General features: G+C 48.7%; 1 protein-coding gene across 6 annotated transcripts in view; it reads left to right on the top strand.

The window, feature by feature from the left end:
• SNRK (SNF related kinase) overlaps positions 1-22,085 on the top strand; it is a gene marked incomplete at its 3' end in the record, with an annotated part of 40,857 nt that overhangs the window by 1,280 nt on the left and 17,492 nt on the right. Inside the window, 3 exon segments of one of the 6 annotated variants that reach the window (XM_027768802.1) lie at positions 3,769-3,894; positions 3,990-4,171; positions 5,266-5,557. In XM_027768802.1, the coding sequence (XP_027624603.1) occupies positions 4,073-4,171; positions 5,266-5,557 (391 nt within the window). 6 annotated transcript variants of the gene reach the window in all.

The raw sequence follows: 22,085 nt of genomic DNA on the forward strand, positions 1-22,085 counted from the left end.
AGGGGGTGTTCACGAGCTGGGGGTCTCCTGCAGATGGGGTGGCTTCGGCTGCCAGGCTGAGCAGGAGTGGGGCCAGTGAAGGCCGCCTCTTGGGCAAGCCGAGCCTCATCGGCCCAACCTCCCGGGCTTGATGCATGACTACAGTGAGATGCCGTTTGGGCCTGGTGCCCAGGAGGTGTTTACACACGCACGTCACTCGTTCATTCTTCCTCCTTCCACTGGAGTATGGTTTCTGACCTTCCTACCTGGAAAATACACCCATCACTCGGAAATTCCCGTTTCTGCACATCGGTAAAGGAGCCTGGCTCGCAGAGGGGACTGGGCCAGCACAGCCTGACCTGGCTATTTCTGTGCATTTGTCCGATCCAGCCTTAGGATGTACAGTGGGGCTTTAAGCAAAGTGAAAACAGAGAGAATTGAACTGAATCTTCCTCTCTGTTTTCCTGTAGGAGGAAGAGGCAACCAGCAAAGCGCGACGCTGACAGGCCTGTTGGGTGCCGGTTTGCCGGGTACGTCGGAGCCTGCCCGGGACGGTGCGGACTCGCCTGCACGTGCCAGGTGCTGCGGCCTTCTCGGCACTGAGGTCCAGAGTGACTGCTGGGTACTGTGAGACCTCAGAGATCAGAGAATGGTGTCTGCTCTCCTACTTTCCCTCGGCACACTTGCCAGGAGGATTAGACGGGACTGGTGTCAAAAGCCGCTCCCTGCAAGGATGTTCCCGCCCAGACCTCAGTTAGCCTCATGTTCTGTTACACCCACAGTTTGATTGTGGTCTCGTAGACTCGGAGAAAGGGGTTCTGGTACAGAAGGCAAATTCTTCGCTAGTGTGAAGGGTGGTTCCAGCTCGGGGGCCAGGGGTCGGGTACCATGTTGTCACGACGGGGCCTGCTAGGCTCCTTCCTCCAAGGCTGCTGATAGGCTCAGCAGTCTCAGGTGTCCTTCTGCTGTCACAGGCCTGGAAAGAGAAGTGTCAGGGGTTCTGAGACCCTAAAAAAGGTTTTTTTTTTTTCTTTTTTCTATTTAATATATTTTTGTAATAAACCATTTTAATTAAAAAAAAAAAAAGAAAACCTCAGATTGATTTATAAAATACAGGCCACATGCCACGTCCCAGGAACACGTCTAAGCGAGTGATAGGCGGGAGGAACAAGCGTCCTGTACCTGGGCTGGAGGTCTGTGCTGAAAGCTGCAGTGGCACCTGCCGCTCCTGTGGTAGGGCGTGGGCAGACAGGGGAGGAGCTTTGAGGCACTTCCTCCCTCACATGCCCAAAATCCCGAGAGGAAAATGGAGGAGAAGGGATTGCAGAGTGGCCATTCCCCCGGGGAATGAGTTCTTGCTTTCTGTCTTTCTGTCTCTCCAGTGAGTGCACACGCCCTATACCAAAAATATGTCTAAAACCAAAAATAATCAGCTCATGGCCAGCCCTGTAGTGCAGTGGCTAAGGCTGTCCATCGGGAGCCAGGTCCCACATGGCTGGCTGCAGTTCAAATCCTGGCCACAGTAGTTGAAAGACACGCCGGGTACATATGCTTAGATGCCCCAGATCTGAGCGCAATTTCAGTGTGACCTGAGCGCGTTGAGGGGTGCTGTCTCCTCCCCTGTCTCTCTCTGGTACGTGTCTCTGGCATTAACATTGTTAGCTTAGATGACAGACAGCACCGTATAGAAGAGGTTGTTTTATTGCCTGTATGTACATCATACTGTGTCTTTGTTACAGAAAACTTCATAGAAACAGGGTTCGTAATTTAGCTTTGATCCTGAGATTACTTTGCAGAGTCAGTGTAGCATAACCTTTGGAAGCACAGGCTTCAGCGTCCCATAGCTCTGGGTCTGTGAAAGCGAAACAGCTGCTCGGCCTGGCCAGGAGCTGCTGACGGGCTCCGGTTCGATTCATTTGCACAGGTACCTGTAGTAGTAGGTCGATGGCAAAGTCATGGCGTATTTTTCTGTTTTTCTATGCAAAACTATGTCATGACTTTCCCGACAACCAAATAAATTTTAATACATGTTTTTTTTTTTAAGTAAAAATGAAATTTGCAGAAATTTAATCTTAGAGTTTTTTATTTTTTAACTTACTGTATGTAAAATTTAGTTTTGGGGATGTATTCGTCTAAATGCTGAATAATAAACGACCACCCTTACCAGTCGACGTGAGACCTTGCGGGAGCAGAGCAAGGGCACCCTCGAGGAGTGCGTCCGTTAGCAGGGACAGAGCTCGTCTTGGGAGGTCGCCACCTCCCCGTTGTTTTTGTTACTCAGTCCTGTTTCATTTTGGTCAGAAAAAAATGAAAGCAGGAGTTTAGCCTGTGATGTTTAAGGTGATATCTTAATTTGCTTACTTTTATACATCTATTAATTTTTTTCCTCAGTCAGGATCATGTATAAGAATGTATTTTCATATGTGAAATTTACATTCTAGAGGTCGAGAATTTTGAGTGCAATATGAAATTTGGTCTTTTAAACCAAATGGTCTCTAAGATTCAGAAAGTCTTAAGAACTCATGTTTGCCTGCTCTCGAAATGAGCAGGGCTTGGTAGGCCACATTGGTAATTGAGAAACAGCCGTCAAAGCAAGCATACTGAGTAGGTGTGTGCAGATGGGGAGTCTGGGTTGGTTCGCAGGTGCTTAGACCTCCTGGGTGCCAGGTGCTGTCCTAGGCATAGTGGCACTAGGACAGTTGCCTCACGAACGTTTTGACGTAAGTCGCATTTTAGAACTTAGTAAAACCGCTTTGCTTACCTGCCGTAGTAAGCACGGTTCTAGGTGTGGGCGGGTGTAAAAGCACAAAGTGGGACTCAGAGTGAAAGGCTGCATGAGCCTCCCCTTGTCTGTGTGCAGTGGTGAACCCGCATGCTTTCAGAGGAAGACCACCTCACTTGGGGGTGTCCCAGCACACTCCAGCAGTCAGAGGGCACGTGGGTGAGGCTAGCTGGCAGAGTTAGAGAAGCTTCGTGGAAGGGTTTTTGTTTTTAAACAGTCTTCATAACACAGCCTTTAAATATCAAAATAGGTTCTACTAAATGACCTGACTCACTTGATGTCTTACCTACTTTGAGCTTCTCTTCAACTGAGGAAAACAAAGCCATTTTAAATGTGAGGAAATGTTGCTAACCTTAGGGGACAGGAAATAGTTGTTGGGTTCCTGTCCACATACTCTGTTTTCCCTTTCTTGTCTTGTTTTTAAGACAGAGAGTCACCTGGTGATGTGGTTAGAGCATGGCTTCTGCGCGGTTGGAGTCGCAGACCCAGTGACTTAGCGCTCTGGTTGTGCAGAGCCCAGGTCCTGAAAGGGGTATGGAGGAGAAGGGATAGCAGGGTGACCATCCCCCACGGGGGTACTTTCTCACTTTCCCTGTCTCTCTCTCTCTCTCCCTGTTTGTCTCTGTCTCTGTGGTAAGCATAGGCACCCTCTAAATTAAAAAAAAAAAAAGACGCTAATTGAAATTACTTTTGGAAAATGACAAAATTATTTTTTAAACATAGCATATAAAACTTGCCAGTTTTCTTATTTCTGGCTTCACCAAAAATCGCTTCCAAAGAACTGATTTTTTTTTTCCAGTTTGCAAAATTCAATATGGTATCTAAATTCTCAGTCTTCATAATACAACTCTTAAATATAAAAATAGGTTCTTATAAATGACCTGACTCATTTGATGTCTTTATTTACTTTGAGCTTCTCTTCAACTGAGGAAAACAAAGCCTTTTTAAAGTATGCTCTAAAAGGAAACGTTCCAGAAACTTAATTTTATTTCTCCTCTTCCTCGTAGATGTCGGTGGCGACACCGAAAATGATTCCCTTGTCTTCACCAGACGCTTCTATGTGAGCAGACCCACCTCAGACCGCCTTTCTGCTCTCCCTTCAGTTGGCCCAGCATGGCAGGGTTCAAGCGAGGGTATGATGGAAAGATTGCCGGATTATACGATCTGGATAAAACCTTGGGCCGAGGCCATTTTGCGGTGGTTAAACTTGCCAGGCATGTCTTTACAGGTGAAAAGGTAGCAGTGAAAGTTATCGACAAGACAAAACTGGACACGCTGGCCACCGGCCATCTCTTCCAGGAGGTGAGGTGCATGAAACTGGTGCAGCACCCGAACATCGTGCGCCTCTACGAGGTCATTGACACCCAGACCAAACTGTACCTGATCCTGGAGCTCGGGGACGGGGGCGATATAAAGCCATTTTAAATGTGAGGAAATGTTGCTAACCTTAGGGGACAGGAAATAGTTGTTGGGTTCCTGTCCACATACTCTGTTTTCCCTTTCTTGTCTTGTTTTTAAGACAGAGAGTCACCTGGTGATGTGGTTAGAGCATGGCTTCTGCGCGGTTGGAGTCGCAGACCCAGTGACTTAGCGCTCTGGTTGTGCAGAGCCCAGGTCCTGAAAGGGGTATGGAGGAGAAGGGATAGCAGGGTGACCATCCCCCACGGGGGTACTTTCTCACTTTCCCTGTCTCTCTCTCTCTCTCCCTGTTTGTCTCTGTCTCTGTGGTAAGCATAGGCACCCTCTAAATTAAAAAAAAAAAAAGACGCTAATTGAAATTACTTTTGGAAAATGACAAAATTATTTTTTAAACATAGCATATAAAACTTGCCAGTTTTCTTATTTCTGGCTTCACCAAAAATCGCTTCCAAAGAACTGATTTTTTTTTTCCAGTTTGCAAAATTCAATATGGTATCTAAATTCTCAGTCTTCATAATACAACTCTTAAATATAAAAATAGGTTCTTATAAATGACCTGACTCATTTGATGTCTTTATTTACTTTGAGCTTCTCTTCAACTGAGGAAAACAAAGCCTTTTTAAAGTATGCTCTAAAAGGAAACGTTCCAGAAACTTAATTTTATTTCTCCTCTTCCTCGTAGATGTCGGTGGCGACACCGAAAATGATTCCCTTGTCTTCACCAGACGCTTCTATGTGAGCAGACCCACCTCAGACCGCCTTTCTGCTCTCCCTTCAGTTGGCCCAGCATGGCAGGGTTCAAGCGAGGGTATGATGGAAAGATTGCCGGATTATACGATCTGGATAAAACCTTGGGCCGAGGCCATTTTGCGGTGGTTAAACTTGCCAGGCATGTCTTTACAGGTGAAAAGGTAGCAGTGAAAGTTATCGACAAGACAAAACTGGACACGCTGGCCACCGGCCATCTCTTCCAGGAGGTGAGGTGCATGAAACTGGTGCAGCACCCGAACATCGTGCGCCTCTACGAGGTCATTGACACCCAGACCAAACTGTACCTGATCCTGGAGCTCGGGGACGGGGGCGATATGTTCGATTACATAATGAAGCACGAGGAGGGCCTGACCGAGGACCTGGCCAAGAAGTACTTTGCACAGCTGGTCCACGCTATCTCGTACTGCCATAAACTGCACGTGGTCCACAGAGACTTGAAACCGGAGAACGTGGTCTTCTTTGAGAAGCAAGGTCTTGTGAAGCTGACGGACTTCGGGTTCAGCAACAAGTTCCAGCCAGGGAAGAAGCTCACCACAAGCTGTGGGTCTCTTGCATACTCCGCTCCGGAGATCCTGCTCGGCGATGAGTACGACGCGCCCGCAGTAGGTAGGTGGCTTCCAGTGTTTGCCACCGGGCACCGCAGCTCGCGTGAGTTGGCCCCGTGGGCTGTTTTATCTCGAAATAATTTACAGGAGAATTTCTGACAGTTGTTGTACTCCAACAAATAGAGTTCCATGACGCCATTCACCCCCGTGTCTGACAAGTTAATCTCTGCCTTTGGTGGCAAGTGTGTGTGTCAGAGCAGAGGTCAAGGAGTCCGTTACCGGAGGGTCCTCCCGTCTGTTCGTTGCGATTTTTTCCTATGGTCTGCGTATTTCCTCTGTGGTCTTAGATTTTCTGGTGGTGGACCCAACCATGACGTCTCCTTCACATCAGTGCTCTTTAAGAATCCTTGGAGCCCCACGTCGGGGATGTACTGTGCAGTGTCCCAGTCGGTGTCGGAACCTGGGTGTGGGAGTCATTTATTGTGACCTTGAACGAGAACTTGATCTCCACTTTCTGTCTGAGAAAATGAAGTGGGATTTAGGTCTCGCGGTCCCATATTCTCTTGACTCTCACAGAGACTGGGTGGTGGTTCTTGTTCGTCTCACGGTGCCTGGAATGGGGTGGCTTCTGGAAGGTGGCGCGCGCCATTCCTCACTGCCCTCGCTCTTCCTGACACACTGCTTGCTCTCGTTGGCCAGGAGTCCTCCACTCACGGTGGCAGTGCTTTCCTGCTTGTTAGAGTTTATGTCAGCGTGGTCCCCTGGGGAGCCCGTCTTTTTTTGAAAGTCAGGTAGGAATTTAATTTTGAAGGATTTGTTGGAGGTGCAGTCAACTTTTACGCCTTTGAGTTTCACCTGGAGAAAATACGCCCTCTAGTACACGCACACGTCAGACACGGAGGAGAGGAGTCCTCCACGTGCATCTGGACCGTTTGAAGCGCTGGTCACAGAGGATTAATGGCAGAGTCGCACTTAGCCTTGAAGAGTGCTGATGTTGTTACCCCGTACACCAAGGTCGTCCTTCTCTCACGTTAGAGTAGGAAGAGAAGGAGTCACAGGATGGCTTCCACCGACTCCATAATCAGCCTTCACGGAGTCTTTCACTAGCGTATTGGAGCTGAGGTGGTTGGCTGGTGGAGCCGCTGTAATCAGAAAACGGAGCCGTGAGCTTACAGAGGAGGAGACACAAATGTCTGAGCACGAAAAGACCCACACCCTCATTAGAGCAGGGGGGAGCAGATTGAAACTGCAGTAAGATACTGTTTCATTCTTCCCACGCAGCGCAGCGAGGGGCCACAGCCAGATAAGCCGGTGTCCCTAAGGCTGTGGAACGTTAGGGACGCTGTCGTGTTTAGAGACAGTTTGCTCATGCCCAGTGAAGTTCAAGGTGTGCACACCTCATGACCTGGCAACTCTTCTCCTTGCAGGCACCTAGAGAAGCTGTTAGCATGTATATGAGAGCTCTTCAAAGACTGTTCTTAACATCGTTGAGGAGACTCAGCAGGGAAAGAAACTGTTCAGTGCGTTTTGAATTCTGTACATTGGTCAGAGTTTATGAACGTTAACGTCAAGGTGACTGGATTTTACAAGCATGACGTTTATGGGAGAAAGGCAATCAGTGATGTGATAGCACTTCCAGGAAGTGTCACACACACTAAGTGTTCTGTATCGTCCACGCGTGCGTGCATGTGGAGCGAGCTACGGAGAGTGCCTGAGGGCCGGGCGGGCTGCTGCTCCACAGGCGTTTCTGGGGTTCCGCGGTGTGGGAGGTGGTCGTTGTCTAAGTGGGAGGGGGGGTACGCTATTGTGTAACAAAGCCTTTAAAAGTTATAAAAAAGGAAAATTGTTTGAAAAATACTAATCAGATAAATGGTTAACTTTGACTTGTGAAGTAGAGTTGGATGGAGCTCGTGGGTACCTTTTTAATTTTCATTATTTGTATTGACTTTCATATAATTTTGTGATCTAAATAAATATAGAATTGCTTTAAAGGCAAATGTTAATGTGCTATTTGTTTATTTTGCCAAAATCAATCAGTGACTTATCGCAAAACGAGCATGGACAAAAATTAAAATCTGTCATTAATTAAATTGCCAGCTGTTACTAAATAAAACAACTTTAGTTCGTTTTGTAAGTGAGTGTTTTCTAGTATCTTGGTCCTCAGCATTGAGACTTGACTTAAGAATCGTTGATTTTATTATTTTTTCAATAAGTCAGATTTTGATTTTACTTATAAACTATACTTTTCTTTTTTTTTTAAAGAGGTTTTTGCTATATGGCGCATGCGCTCACCAGAAAGAGAAAGAGAGACAGAAAGCGAGAAATCACCCCCCAGGGGGAATGGCCACGCTGTAATCCCTTCTCCTCCATTCTTCTCTCGGGATCTTGGGCACGCACACACACGCGCCTGGCGTGAGTTTAACCCACCAGGTCTGGGACTCCAGCCATGGTCGCCTACGTGGGAGTCCAGCGACATAGCCATTATGCTAACTGCTGGTCCCATAAACTATGCTTTTTGATATCTGTGTCATTATGTTCTTTTTCTGCTAATTCTTTCTACGATCTTTGAGTTTCCTTTCTTTTTCTCTTTGTTAGTCTCCCTGGCGTGAGTTTACCCCCCCAGGTCTGGGACTCCAGCCATGGTCGACTACGTGGGAGTCCAGCGACATAGCCATTATGCTAACTGCTGGTCCCATAAACTATGCTTTTTGATATCTGTGTCATTATGTTCTTTTTCTGCTAATTCTTTCTACGATCTTTGAGTTTCCTTTCTTTTTCTCTTTGTTAGTCTCTAATTGAAAGTTTGTGTCTCCGATGTCCTGATTTAACACTGCGTTGCCCTCTCCCGCAGTCTCTGATAACATTCTAGGGGTTTCACTCCGCACTCATTGCTTATTGCTAACGTCTTTCTTTACTGTTTGGTTTCTTACATAACAAAACAGTTATTTGGAGTGGTTTGTTTATTTTTTCATTCAAAGCAGGTTTATTTTTCCTTTTAGCTGTATGGTTTTTGTTTTTGCTGTTGTTTTTTTATTGCTGAAGGGCATGTGCTCTCCAGACAGGGAGAGAGCGAGCGAGCAAGTGAGTGAAAACTCCGTGTTAGGGCATGGCCACACTGGCCACACTTCTCCTTCCTCCATCTTTCCTTCCCATCAAGACTTTAGGCATATAAGCACATGTACTTGTGTGTTTTCGAAGTCACCAGGGATGGGATTCAAACCATGGCCAGCCATATGGGATCCAGCTTTTCAATGCACAGTGCCTAACCACTGCGCTCAGAGGCTGATCCAGTTTTTGTTGTTGTTTGTTTGTTTGTTTTTTAATTGCCAGAGGGTTCATGCACTGGCCAGAGAGAGACAGAGTGGGAAGAAAGCTTCAGCAGAGTCATTCTCAGAAACAGCATTTCTGCTTCTCTTTGGGGTATGCTCGTGCCACAGTCTCTTCTCTGTTTTTCCATTCTGTCACAATTTAAGGCATGTGTGCACATACACCTAACCGATTTTACAAGACACTGGGGCTATAGGTCCGTACTCTGGTCAGCATGATTTGGCACCCTGAACTTCTAGGCAAGCAGGCTGGCTGGCCCGGTTCTATAATTTATAATTTTGGTGCATTGAAGTTAATAAATATGCCCAGTTGGTTTCTGCCTCAGAGAATATTGTTAGGTTTTCTGTGTGGCTCAAAAAATGGTAATTTTTCCACGTTAACTATACCCTGTGTATGTCTGTGTGTATAATATATATATATATATATATACATCAGTACATACAGAGTTTTTATACTTAGTTAAGATGGTTCATTAAGCAACTGATTCCTTTGTATTCTCCTATGGGGTAGGTCTTTAAGAAGTTCATGGAAAATGCATATTATGAAAAAACTGTACATGGACTTGAAAAAAAATTTCGCACCATACCCTGTGTATGTGTGTGTGTATAATATATATATATATATATATACATCAGTACATACAGAGTTTTTATACTTAGTTAAGATGGTTCATTAAGCAACTGATTCCTTTGTATTCTCCTATGGGGTAGGTCTTTAAGAAGTTCATGGAAAATGCATATTATGAAAAAACTGTACATGGACTTGAAAAAAAATTTCGCACCAAAATAAACTCATATTAATTTGTTACAACACGCCTGAGCAGGATCCAGTTTGAGACAGTAAGGAGGATAAGACATCAGTTTGAAAAGAGCCCTCTCAGAGTGACAACAATTCTGCTAAAATTAAAGCAAGAACAGTTTATGATGAACCTTGGGTAGAAGAATGGTGAAATCACGGCATTATTGGAAAGCTTAAGGGGACAGTGCCCCAAAGGAATTAGCAGTTTACAAATGGGTAACTCATTTTAAGAAGGGACAAGACAGTGTTGAACGCCCATGGTGGCAGACCATCCCACTTGCAAGGAAGAAAGTAATCTCGTTGATTACCTAGTTGAAGAGGGTCGACGATTAACAGTAGGAACTCTGGCCAACACCACAGACCTCTCCATTGGTTTAGCTTACATGATTCTACTGAAAAATAAAAGTTGAGCAAACTTTTGCTTGTGAGTGCCAAAACGAGTAATGCCCAGATCATCTGCAGACAAAATCAGACGTTTCAGTGGACATTTTAGACAAACGGGATCAAGATTTTGTAGGATTTCCTCAAGGAATTGTGATAGGAGGCTTAACCAGGAGGACCCTGAAGACAAAGCACAATCAAAGCGCTAGCTGCTTAGAGGTGGGAGTGGCCCAGGTGGAACAGAAGCTGACTGAGCAGGGAAGAGCAAAAGTCAGGGCAACAGGTATTTTTGTGGGTGCTTCCTGCATTTTGCTTGTTGACTTTCTGGAGGGCCAAATAATAATAACATCTGCTTATTAGGAGAGTGTTTTGAGAAAGCTGGCCGAAGCTTTAGCAGAAAAATCCCTGAGGGAAAGCTTCACCAGAGTCATTCTCAGAAACAGCGTTTCTGCTTTTCTCTTCCATCACAGGACAGTTGTAGGGGCGTCCCAGTGGGAAATCATTAGGCATCCACTTTACAGCCCTGACTTGGCTCTTTGTGACTTATCTTCATTTCCTAGTCTTAAATAATCTTTAAAGGCCAACCATTTTTCTTCACTTCATAATATAAAAGCTGCATTGACATGGTTAAATTTCCAGCATCCTCAGTTATTTAGGGGTGGACTAAATCTGGTATTGCCACTTACAGAAGTGTCTTGAACTTGATGGCGCTTATGTTGGAAAATAAAGTTCATATTTTAATCTTTCAATTCCATTTTTCCACAAATTGTTAAAGTCCTCTTGTATATTTATATAACTATTCTGTCATCTGAGAGAATAATGATAGTTTCCTACTCTGATCTGTGAATTTTGTATTTTAATCAATTTTTGCTTTATATGTATTATTTTCAAGTTATCTTTATTATATAAAAGTTTGTCATTTATATGATGAGCTATATTTTTAACCAGTATGAAACTGTATTTGACTGATATTGCCTTGAATTCTATTTGTCATTGTTTTAGGTTTATCTCTTTTAAAGAGTATGTAGCCACGTTTTGTGTCTAATCTGAATCAGTCTTGCAATAGGTGAATTCAGCCCATCATTTATTATGACTAGACTGTTCAGGCTTAATTTATCCTATCTTATTTTGTGTTTTTTATTTGCCTTATTTCTTATATTTCCCCATATTTTGTAAGCTTTCTCAAGTTTTCTCTTTATCCCCATCTTCCATTGGTTTGTAGGACCTACAGTCTGTTTCTTTGTATTGCATCTACCCTTAGTGTCGAATGCATATATTATTTCTTCTATCCTGCAAATAAGAACCACAGTTTGCTTTTATTTCTCTTCTAGCAATCAAATTTGATTTGCTTTACTGTGGCATTACAGTAAATACTTTTTAACTTTTTACTTTCTTGGTCTAACCAGCCCTTCACTTGGATTTTTTTTTCCCTGCTTTGTTTTGTTTATAATCCTTTCATAGAGAATTTGTGAGAAATTCCCAGAGTACTAGTCTGTCTAAAAATATCCTTGTAGTTAAGGGATAATTTGGCTGGGTATAGAAATACACATTCAATATTATTTTTCTCCCAACTTTGAAGATTTCTTTTTTTTGGGGGGGAGGCTTTTGCTGTACGGCACATGCACTCGCCAGACAGAGACAGACAGACAGAAAGCGAGAAATCACCCCCCCAGCAGGGATGGCCACGCCTTAATCCCTTCTCCTCCTTTCTCCTCTTGGGATCTTGGACACGCATGCACACATGCCCAGCATGAGTTTAAGCCACTCAGTCCCGGACTCGAACTGCGGTCGACTACATGGGAGTCCAGTGACATAGCCATTATGCTCACTGCTGGTCCCAAGATTTCTTTTTCTTTAAAATTGTCAGAGGGCTTGTGTGCTCACTAGAGAGAGGGGAAGAAAGCACCTCCCACACTTGGAACATGATCATGCCACAGTTCCTTCTCTTCTGTTTCTTTATCCTATTGAGATTTTGAATATGCACATATATATGCCTGGCATATTTTTCAAACAACTGGGGCTCACACCAAACTGAGGTTGGCCATGTGGGATCTGGCTCCCTTAACCACCAGGCTGTGGGGCCAGATACATTTCACAGAGATTTTTCTGTTGTCTTTTTGCTTCCTAAGTTGCTAATGAGAAGTCATGTATGAGACAAATCTTTTCTTTGTAGGAGTACATTTCATTGATTTTGTGGAGGTTTTTATTTTTTATTTATTTATTTTTTAAATACCTGAAAGCACTCTATTAAGTGGTTTTCTTGGGTGTTCATTCTTCTGTTGGAAGAACTTCATTCTTCTCACCCCTCCTTTTTCCCAGGTACTTGAGATTTCCAGGTAGCCTGTCTGAGTATTGTAGTCTGCCTCCAGTGGCTGTAGGAGAGGAGCAGGGTGCACAGCCAAATGGGGAGCTCCCGTGTCTGGTCTCACTCTGGAAGACAGTTGACACCCCTCTTGGGCACTCCTTCTGTCCCTAATGCTTGCAGTCCTTCCTGCCTGGGATAGATGTCTGTTTGAACATGTTTGGTGCCAGTGCAGAGACGTGATACAGCACAAGGCAGTCCTCAGTTAGCCCTCTCATGGCTATCTTAGTGCAGTTTCTTCGTGTTCCCAGTGTTGCCTAGAAAGGAACACCGCAGACGCTCCTACCAGCTGGGTTTGGGGCTCTGGTTTTCACTTTCACTCTGGTCCCTCCTGCTGTCTACCTCTTCTGTCATATCCAGGGATTAGAGGAGTGAAAAGCAAGTTGTGGCATCAATAGTTTGTTCCTTCTTGTCACTGCACGGTATTCCAAAGTCTGCATATGCCATGGTATAACTGCTCGGTTGGAGGATATCTGGGTTGTTCCCAGCTTGCGGCTATTCCAGAAAAAGCTGCTGTGAACAGTGGTGTACAGGTTTTATGTGAACATGAGTATTCATTTCTCTGGATAAACACCCAGGAGGACAATTGCAGGGTTGTAGGGATATCAAGGGAATTAAGCTGTATGAAAAACAGCCCATCTCAGAAGTTTACCACCAAGTAATTACATTTATTTATAACTCTTGAAATAAAGCCAAATTATAAAGGTGGAGACCAGACTGGTAGTTGCCAGGGGTTAGAGATGGTGGTCGGTGGAATGGCTGTAAAGGGACAGCATGAGGAGAAGCCTTGGGAGGCGCGAGACCCTGTAGCTGGTGGTTCTGCAAGCCTACGCATGGCATAGGAACGGTGCTACACAGTAAGTGCACGTAAAGCAGTGGGCCCTGAACATGCCCGCGGACGTGCCAGCGTCCACTTCCTGGGTTTGCTATCGGACCGTAGTTGAGCGTGGTGTTTTGTTGGGCACACTGGGTGGAGAGCACATGTGGGACCTTCTGGTACCTTTGTGGGACTTTTGACTGCTCCTTCAGATTTAAAATTATTTTAAAATGAAAAGCTGGGGGAAAAAATCCCTGATTCATTGCCTGGGAGACAAGATTCCAGTGTGCATGCTCCTGAGGCATTGCGTAGTGTGTTTTCACCTTATTTTTAGCAACAATGCCAAATGATTATGGTCTGAGAATGGTGGCTGATATGACAGAAACACACTGTATTTTTGCAGTGTTATGCTAACAAATGTCAGCTTTATACTGTATTTTGAAAATAAAAATTCTAAAGTCAGGTAATGAGCCCAGAGTTACCCTGTCTTACTGAGGTGAGGGCATTTAGTCTTCAATCGTGTTAAAAGGATGCACTTGTATGCCCGGCAGGGTATATGCTCCTTCACTTCTTCTGCTTCAGATCCCCAAGGTCTGATAGACACATCTTAGAAGTGTGTTTCTGAACATTGTAATTATTTCATCCTTCAGCCTAACTTGTATGTAAAGGGCATCTTAAAATCCAGTGTGATTTTGCAAGTGGCTGTCTCTGGTCTGTCTGAAACCAAACCTGTCTTGTCCCAGGGTGGAGTGGCAGGCCTAACCCAGTGGTGCAGGCAGGAGGGACTGCTGCGCCGTGGCTGGCACTACACGGAGGGCTCGTTTAGCTCCCAGTGCCACCTAAGCAGGCCAGGTTTGGTGGCATGCACCTGCAGTCCTGGCTCCTAGGAGAGTTGTCAGGATCCTGTCAAAAATTCTCTCCCTCTTTCTCCCCTACTCCTCTCCCCTTTCTCCTCCCCCTTTCCCTGTCATTAAAAATAGTAAAAAAAAAAAAAAAACAAGACATTCTTGGCCACTAAGGTAAATGCTCCTTACAATTTATGTAATACGCCAGTTTGGGAGATGTTGACATAGCAGGCCGAAAGTTGTGTTAAACTAGAAGTCACAGTCAGTGTGTTTAAGGCAGTCGTTCCTTGCTTTTTACTGTCTGGTAAATATCTCCTCACTGTACTCTTCCCTGTAAAAGTGTCTTTTCGAAAAGTTTAGAAATGGGCGGCCACCAGGAGAACAATGATTACAGCTTCACGTGCATCATAAGTTAAAATATGTGCATATTGGGGCCAGCAGGTGGTGTGGTTAAGGCACTGGATTCCCACATGGCCAACCACAGTTCGAGTCCCAGACCTGGCAACTTGAGATTCGCACTGTGAATGCACATGCCCAAAATCCCAGGAGAAGAGTGGAAGAGAAGGGGTTACCGTGTGGCCATTCCGTGATTTCCCATTTCCTCTCTTTGTCTCTCTCTGGTGAATACATACTTCCTATGGCAAAAACCTAAACACAAAAAATTACCTGTTTTTTTCTTACGAACTTTTAAAAAGGACTACTCCTTCCTGAACTGTTAGTGCAGTCCGAGCCAGCACACAGTCACAACCGAATTTCGGGATGTTTCAGAGGGACGCACGCGAACCACTCCCCTCTGCTCTCTGTAAGCTGCACGTGCAGTCTGCGGGACCGCTCCACCCCCATCCCCGCACTGTCTGTAGAGACACGTGGTCTCATCATGCTGCAGTGTTTCCAGACTGGGACTGCTCTTCCCGGGGCCAGGTCCGGCTAGCATTTACATCACTCTCACCTTGCTGCTGGGACCCATGGGTCCTGATGGCTTCTACATGAGAAGACATGAGTCTTGTGGGCTGGCCTGCTGGTTGGGGTAGCTGGATCCCCCATGGCCAGCTGCACAGTTTGAGTCCCAGCCCCGATGACTTGAAAGACACCAGACGCACACGTGTGCTTGCCCCGAATCCCAAAAGAAGGGAGAAATGGAGGAGGGTTGCGCATGGCCTTGCCCCACGGGGAGTGCTCGCTCCTCTGCCCTCTGCCTGGGCCTTTCTGTCTCAGGTAAGCCACACCCTCTAGCAAGCATAAAGAGGAGGCCTTGGGCCTCTGTCCCAGGGTCCTACGACTGAGTGTGGAATTTGGGATAATCCATTTTAAAGAGCTGCTCGGTGCTTTGTCTGGCTAGGGAAGGACACCCGGTGCCCTGCAGTGGCACTTCCGTGAGCTGTACTAGAAGTAAGCCTGTGTGTGTGAGTGTGTGCTCAGGTGTGGCCAGCAGGAACCACTCTGCAGAGGGGCCGGGCCCAGGCACTGGCACCCAGCGCAGCATGGAGAGACGAGAGACGCCCGCGCACTCGGCACGACCTCTAGGCCCAGCCGCTGAGCCCGCGTGCTCGCGAGGAGCCTGCAGCACAGGGCCTGAGAGCATATGCTGATATGTACACACACACGTACAAGCATGTGTAGGCCCTGACCCCATAGATTCCGGTCCAGGCATCCTTGCGTAAGGCCGTCAGAAGCCTCCGTGGGATTCCAGTGTGCGTCCAGCCTTGTCCCAGCATATGTTTTCCATTGTCACTGTGTGCACGTGACAGTGGGGGGCACCCCAGTGTGGCGTGGCCATGCTGCAGCCCCTCCCCTCCACTTCTCCACCCTGTCAGGAGGTTGGACATGCACACATGTTCCTGGCATGTTTTCCACACCATGGCTGGGATTTGAACTACAGTCGGCCATGTGGGCCCCAGCTTCCTTACCCACTAGTCTACGGGGCTGGCCCCCAGCTTGTACTGCTTTTGTTCCTTGAAGAATAAATGTTAAGGGGAGGGTTTTTTATTTTGTTTTGTTTTGTTTTGTTTTGAACTTCCTTAGGGCCAGAGAAGGAGTGAGACTGTATAGTTCTTTTCTGATGTGGATAATAGGAGCTTGATATTTCTCCACCCTCCACCTCCCATTTTTAATTGCACTCTCCTCCTTTAGGGATAGGTGAAAACCCCATTTCAGGTCCTCTGGAGCTGTTTTCTGATGTGTGTCCCAGAGCCAGTGTCCAGGGGACACCCCTTGGCCACCTCACATTGGCCACTTGTCCTCGCTGCTTGTCTGCAGAGCCCAGAGACTGTCCTGCCTCCGCTGCTGCCAGCCCCTGGGGTGTCTGCTCAGGGTGTCCTGGTCCTGTGCAGGGCAGAGGTCACCTCGCTGCCTCAGTCTCAAATCCTGTTGTTCATCCAGAAGGGCCACAGCACCTCCATGGTTTTCTAGGGGCGAGGGTACTGACAGGGAAGGTGTTTGTTTTAGTGGGTCCTTCTGTGTCTTCCTTTCCTCCTGTGGAAGCCTGTGGACTTGCCCAGGTGTGCCCAGCTGTAGCAGCCAGTCCCAGATGGGTGCAGAGCAGAGCCCCGGCTCTGGGGCTGGGTATGCTCCCCCAGTCCCCTGGTTTCTCTGTCCCTGTACCCTGTCTGTGAGCCGGGGCTACGAAGGGGTCCTGCCTTTCAGATCGTCGAGGGCTCCAGTGGAGTCGGCGTGTGTGAGCTGTGTGGCCCGGCCTCGGCCCGCTGGCACCGTGCCTGTGGTCACTGCGCTGTCCTGGCCTGGCGTGGTGTGGGAGGACGTACCGAGGTGCCCTCCAGTGACAGCCCGTCCCAGGGGAGATGTGAAATGCTGACTGCCCTGGGAACCGGGAGCGAGGGCAGCCGGGACCTTTGTTCATGTTGTTTTCCTCCCGTGTTGTTTTCAGTTTACTTGAACTTCCAGAAGTTAGGTTATTTATATCTAGGGAAAAGACTAACTTCTAAAATAGGGATTTTTCTTCTGTTTTTTTAAATGTTAGATAAATAAATTAAAATCCTGACATTTATTTGATAACTGGTTAGTTTCTTGGAATTTCAGAAGAGTTTTTCAAACCACTCCAGAGAGTAGCTATTTTAATATACAAATGCATACAGAAGCAATCTGCCTGCCTGCACCCCAGACCATGTCACAGGAGACCTTCAGGGACTTGGGCATTCTAAATCTGCTTCGTCGTTTTTTTGTTTTAGTCTTTTTCTTTGTTTTTTTTTCCTTAGCTTTTTTGAGGTGAGAAGAATAATCCCTGCTGAAGAAGAAAGGTTAGTCTTCAGGACAGAACATCAGCGGTTGGTTAGAGCGAGCGTGCGCTCACTGGAGGGGAGGGCGAGGGCAGGGACACGCACACGTCTGTCCCACGGCCCAGGCGCTCTTGCCACTGAGAAGCCCTCTTTTGGATCTGGTCTTGCAAGCTTCTGGGGCTGAGTGAAAAGTGGGCCCGCAGCTGTTCACAGAAGGATGGGCACACGCGGCCTCCAAATAAGACCGAGAGCATAAATACAGACGGAATAGTGCCGCCTGGTCGCGCCTTGAAATCTTCACGCACAGGGTCACAGCGTTACTCTGTATTAAATCTCGCTCTCCGTTCCAAGTGAGATGGTTAGTGAAATTGGAGTTCAGTCTAGGCAGGCTGTTGGCAAAAGGGGCACCAGGCTGTTGGGGTACAGGATTTTCATTTTTTAAGGTCGGGTTGCTGTAGCTTGTAGGTATTTGGTACACTCGATGATTGTTTTTTGAAACCTCGCTGGGTATTGTTGACAGCTCCCGTGTACAGACCCTGGCTGACTCCGGAGGCCTTTGTTACCGTGTGGGAGAGGCTTCCCGTGGGGCTCCTGTAGGGAGGCCCTTCCCGTAGCGGGACGTCGCCGGGCCGGGCTGTGCCTCTCAGCTCTGCACTCAGCAGCGACCGTCTCTGACGAGGCTCTAGCGGACTGGGGCTGCCTGGACCCGAGACAGGCTAGATGTCCGTGCGGAGCTGCTCTCCAAATCTTAGCTGTTTTTCAGGGTTTTAGTTAGACCCGTCATACACAAGACCATCTCTTGTCGGAATATAAGACACGTTCATTGGGATTAGCCTTTTCGGAGGCACTCGTGGGACGCTGGCCTGGATTTCTGCCATGGTTCTGGAAGGGGCAGTCTCCGGTCTGCAGTCCTGCTTCATCCACTCCTGTTGTTCCCCAGGCTTTAACCACGGGACTGCTGCATGTTACTTTGGTTTTGGTCGTTGAAGCGGGGCATCCGGTTTGCTGGACCCCATCTTACTCTGGGCAGCCGGCGGGCCCTGCTGTCTTCCTGGACAGAGGCGCCCACGGTATCAGGTTACCCACAACGTGCTAACCCTAACCCTAGCCTCAGTGTCATGGGGAACTCTGGCAGCAATGTGAAGAGCCTGACTCCCTGACCTCTGGCCCCTGGAGCTGCCGGGCAGTGGGGAAGCTGCTTCCCCTGTGGGTGACGAAGGTTCCCAGGGGCTTTACTTTGTGTGCGGTAATGACCTTCCGAATCCTTAGATATGTCAGCCTTTCTTTTTTTATGAGAGAGATTTTTTGGCTATAGGGTGTATGTACAGCTTACTAGAGAGACAGAGAGCAAGAGAGCACTCCCCGGGGGCTGGCCACACTGCAGTCCTGTCTCCTGCACTGTCCTCTCAGGGTCTGGGTACGTACACACATGCCCGGCCTGAGTGTGAAGCCGCAGGTCCGAGTCGCAAACCGCCGTCGACTGAAAGTCCAGCAACGTAAGCCTTACGCCATCGCTGGTCCCGCTGTCGGGGATTCCCACCACCTACCTCTGCTGACCCCTTCGTTTAGGTGCGTCCGGGTTGTCCCGAACACAGCCGCGTGCCAGGAAGCAGGCAGTGACGGGCTTCTGGGGAGCCCAGGTGGACTGCGTTGAGCCCAGGCGTGTTGTTCAGAGCGGTCATTCAGAACCTCACTGGGATCCGTACTTAGTTAATTTTACATGAACCCCGGCAGGTTCGGTAAATTCCCGATCCCAGCCATCAGCGGATAGGTGACATAGGGCAGGCACTCCGAGAGACATGAGAAAGAATCTTAAAATCATAACTGAAAGCTTAAACAATGTAACGGGGCCCAGCCACAGTGGCACACCTGTGCAACTGCTTGGAAGGCTGGAAGCCACAGGGGAGGCCTGGGTCTGGTTCCTGGGCCAACCTGAATATGTCTGTAGTCCTGGCTGACTGGGAAGCTGGGGCAGGAGTGTCGCGACAGCAAGGCCCTGTCAGAAACGTGCGTTTCTATTTCTCCCGCTTCCCTGTGCCCTCGCTCATGAGGGGAATGAATGAACCAGTGTAAATGCAGACATATGCATGCCTGCCTGCCTTTGCCACCCAGAGTCGAGGCGTTGAGCGGCTCGTGGGCACTCCCATGTAAGGCAGGGTTCTCGCTTGCCACGAAGCCACTGTGAAGGGAGTTGCTCACCAGGTGAGAAGGAGCCGCCTTACCAGCCAGGGCTACCTGCCGTGGGGTGAGCAAACACAGCCAGATTGTAGCGAGGCTGGGGCGGGGCCAGGTGCAGTGGCATCTCCTAGACTTGCCCTTTGGAGGCCTCTCGGGTTCCGGCATCTCCGAACAACACATCTCACCACCCAGCACCGTGCCCGGGGAGCAGTGCCGTGCCACGTCGCTCCCACCAGCACCGCGCCCGGGGAGCAGTGCCGTGCCACGTCCCTCCCACCAGCACCGTGCCCGGGGAGCAGTGCCGTGCCACGTCGCTCCCACCAGCACCGCGCCTGGGGAGCAGTGCCGTGCCACGTCCCTCCCACCAGCACCACGCCCGGGGAGCAGTGCCGTGCCACGTCCCTCCCACCCAGCACCGTGCCCGGGGAGCAGTGCCGTGCCACGTCCCCCCCACGAACAACACATCTCACCACCCAGCACCGTGCCCGGGGAGCAGTCCCGTACCACTTCCCTCCCCCCAGCACCGTGCCCGGGGAGCAGTGCCGTGCCACGTCCCTCCCACCAGCACCGTGCCCGGGGAGCAGTGCCGTGCCACGTCCCTCCCACCAGCACCGTGCCCGGGCTCCAGGCCTGTGTGTTCGCTCCAGTGTGTTTTTGTACTGCCCAGGCTGGGGACCCTGTCCGTGGCTAGCTTGTGGCCTCCAGCTCCGCAGCCCAGCACCCTGGAGAGGCTGGACCTGCCGTTGAACTTGCTGTTGAGTGTGTGTCGGACCTGCACTGTGGCCCTTCGCCCCCGAGGGCTCCTCAGCACCTGAGCATATTTCCTCACTCCTCTAAGGGACCAGGACATAGAACAGCCCCTAAGTCTAAAAGTCCTCCCTTACGAGGTGGCATCGGAGGAAGATTTATTTAATAATTGACCAGAGTAATGAAATATTTGAAGAAGTGGTAGATTCCTACTTACGTCGTGTGTCAGAACCCAGAAGAATCGCGGGTTTGCACCTGAGGAACTAAGCGGGGTAAGGGCGAGGGGTTATGCTCTCGGTGTTTCTGGGCAGGACTCACAAGGAAAGGGTGAGCGGCTGGGTCTCGTTTGTGGGTGCGCGCGGACGTGGGCAGAATCAGTGCAAGCCGGGGAAAATCCGTACGAGTGCGTGGGTAGCCTTACCATGGAGCTCGCACAGAGCTGCAGCTGACCCCACAGCTAAGGCGAGTTCTGTGGGTTCTTCCGTTTTTCCACAGGGCACATGCACCTACCAGAGACAGAGAGAGGGAAAGTGAGAAATTGTCCTCCCTCCTGCCCCGTCTCAGAGGACGGCCATGCCATTCTCCTCATGGGATTTTGGTCACACACGCACATGTGCCCGGTGTGATTTTCAAGCCGCCAGGTCAGCACTTGAACCGTGGTCGGCACCTTACCCACCACACCACTTACCAGCGCCAGGACAGTTCCTCTAGAAGGTGTATGAATCAGCCCAGCTGCCGCGGCGGGGAGCGGGGAGGGGGAGCTGCGCCGTGGCCCAGCCCGCACACGGGCCATGGCTGTGCGCGCCTGCCCTTCCAGCTAATTGGTAACAGTAGTCAGGACTGGTACTGGCCCGAGGGTAGACACGGATCCACGGAATGGGCTAGGAAGTCCGTAAGTGAACCCACACGTACACGGGCAGTTATTTCCTTAAAAAGAACAAAAATCCACCAGAGGGCATGAGTGCTTGCCGAGAGAGACAGGGGCAGTGAGAAGGCACCCTCCCGTGGGGTGGTCACGGCAACCCCGTCTGCAGCTCTTCCTCCGTTCAGCGTTGTGGGCATGCACACACGTGCCCATGTGGTTCTGCAGCCGCCGGGCCCAGGACTGCAACCGTGGGGTCAGCCATGTGTGGCCAGCCGCCTTCACCATGCCACTGGCTGGCCCGATTTTCAACAGAGGTGCTGAAGCATTCAGGGTAGAAGTGGCAGTTTTCAAACAGCGTTGCAGGAACGACTGGATATCCACATGCAAAAACGCACCTCAGAAGGGCCTTACACCAGTTATAAAAACTCACGTGTCTGGAGCCGGCAGGTGGCCTGTTGGTTAAGGATGCTGGACTCCCACATGGCCAGCCATGGTTCGAGTCCTGGACCTGGTGGCTTGCTTTCTCTCTTTATCTCACTCTGACCCTCTGCTCAAATCAAAAGAAATAAAATAAATAATTATTAAAAAAACAAAAAAACAACAACTCGTGTCATAGACCTAAATGTAAAGCATAAATATATGGAACTTTTAGAATAAAACCTAGGAGGTCGTTGCAGCCTTTACTCGGGCGAAGATATTTTAGATACAATACCGAAGACACCCGCTAACACTGACAGGGAGTTCATCAAAAGTGACCGCTCGAGAGGTGTAACAGGCTGCAGTCTGGAAGGGGGTTCTGGTAGACCACGTATCCGATAAAGGTTTGTTTTCAGGACGTATAGAGAACTCTCAAGACCCAGCGATGAATTAAAAAGCACCCCAGTTCAGAAGGGAGAAAGGTGTGCGGACAGGGCACGGGAGGGCTGACCCGCAAGTGTGGACAGGGCCAGGGATGGGCCAACTGCAGGTGTGCATAGGGCATGGGGGGGCCGACTGCAGCTGTGGACAGGGCACTGGGGGGCCGACCCGCAGGTGC

The sequence above is a fragment of the Tupaia chinensis genome, unplaced genomic scaffold (assembly GCF_000334495.1).
Source record: "Tupaia chinensis unplaced genomic scaffold, TupChi_1.0 Scaffold147500_1, whole genome shotgun sequence".
In the NCBI taxonomy this organism is placed as follows: Eukaryota; Metazoa; Chordata; class Mammalia; order Scandentia; family Tupaiidae; genus Tupaia; species Tupaia belangeri.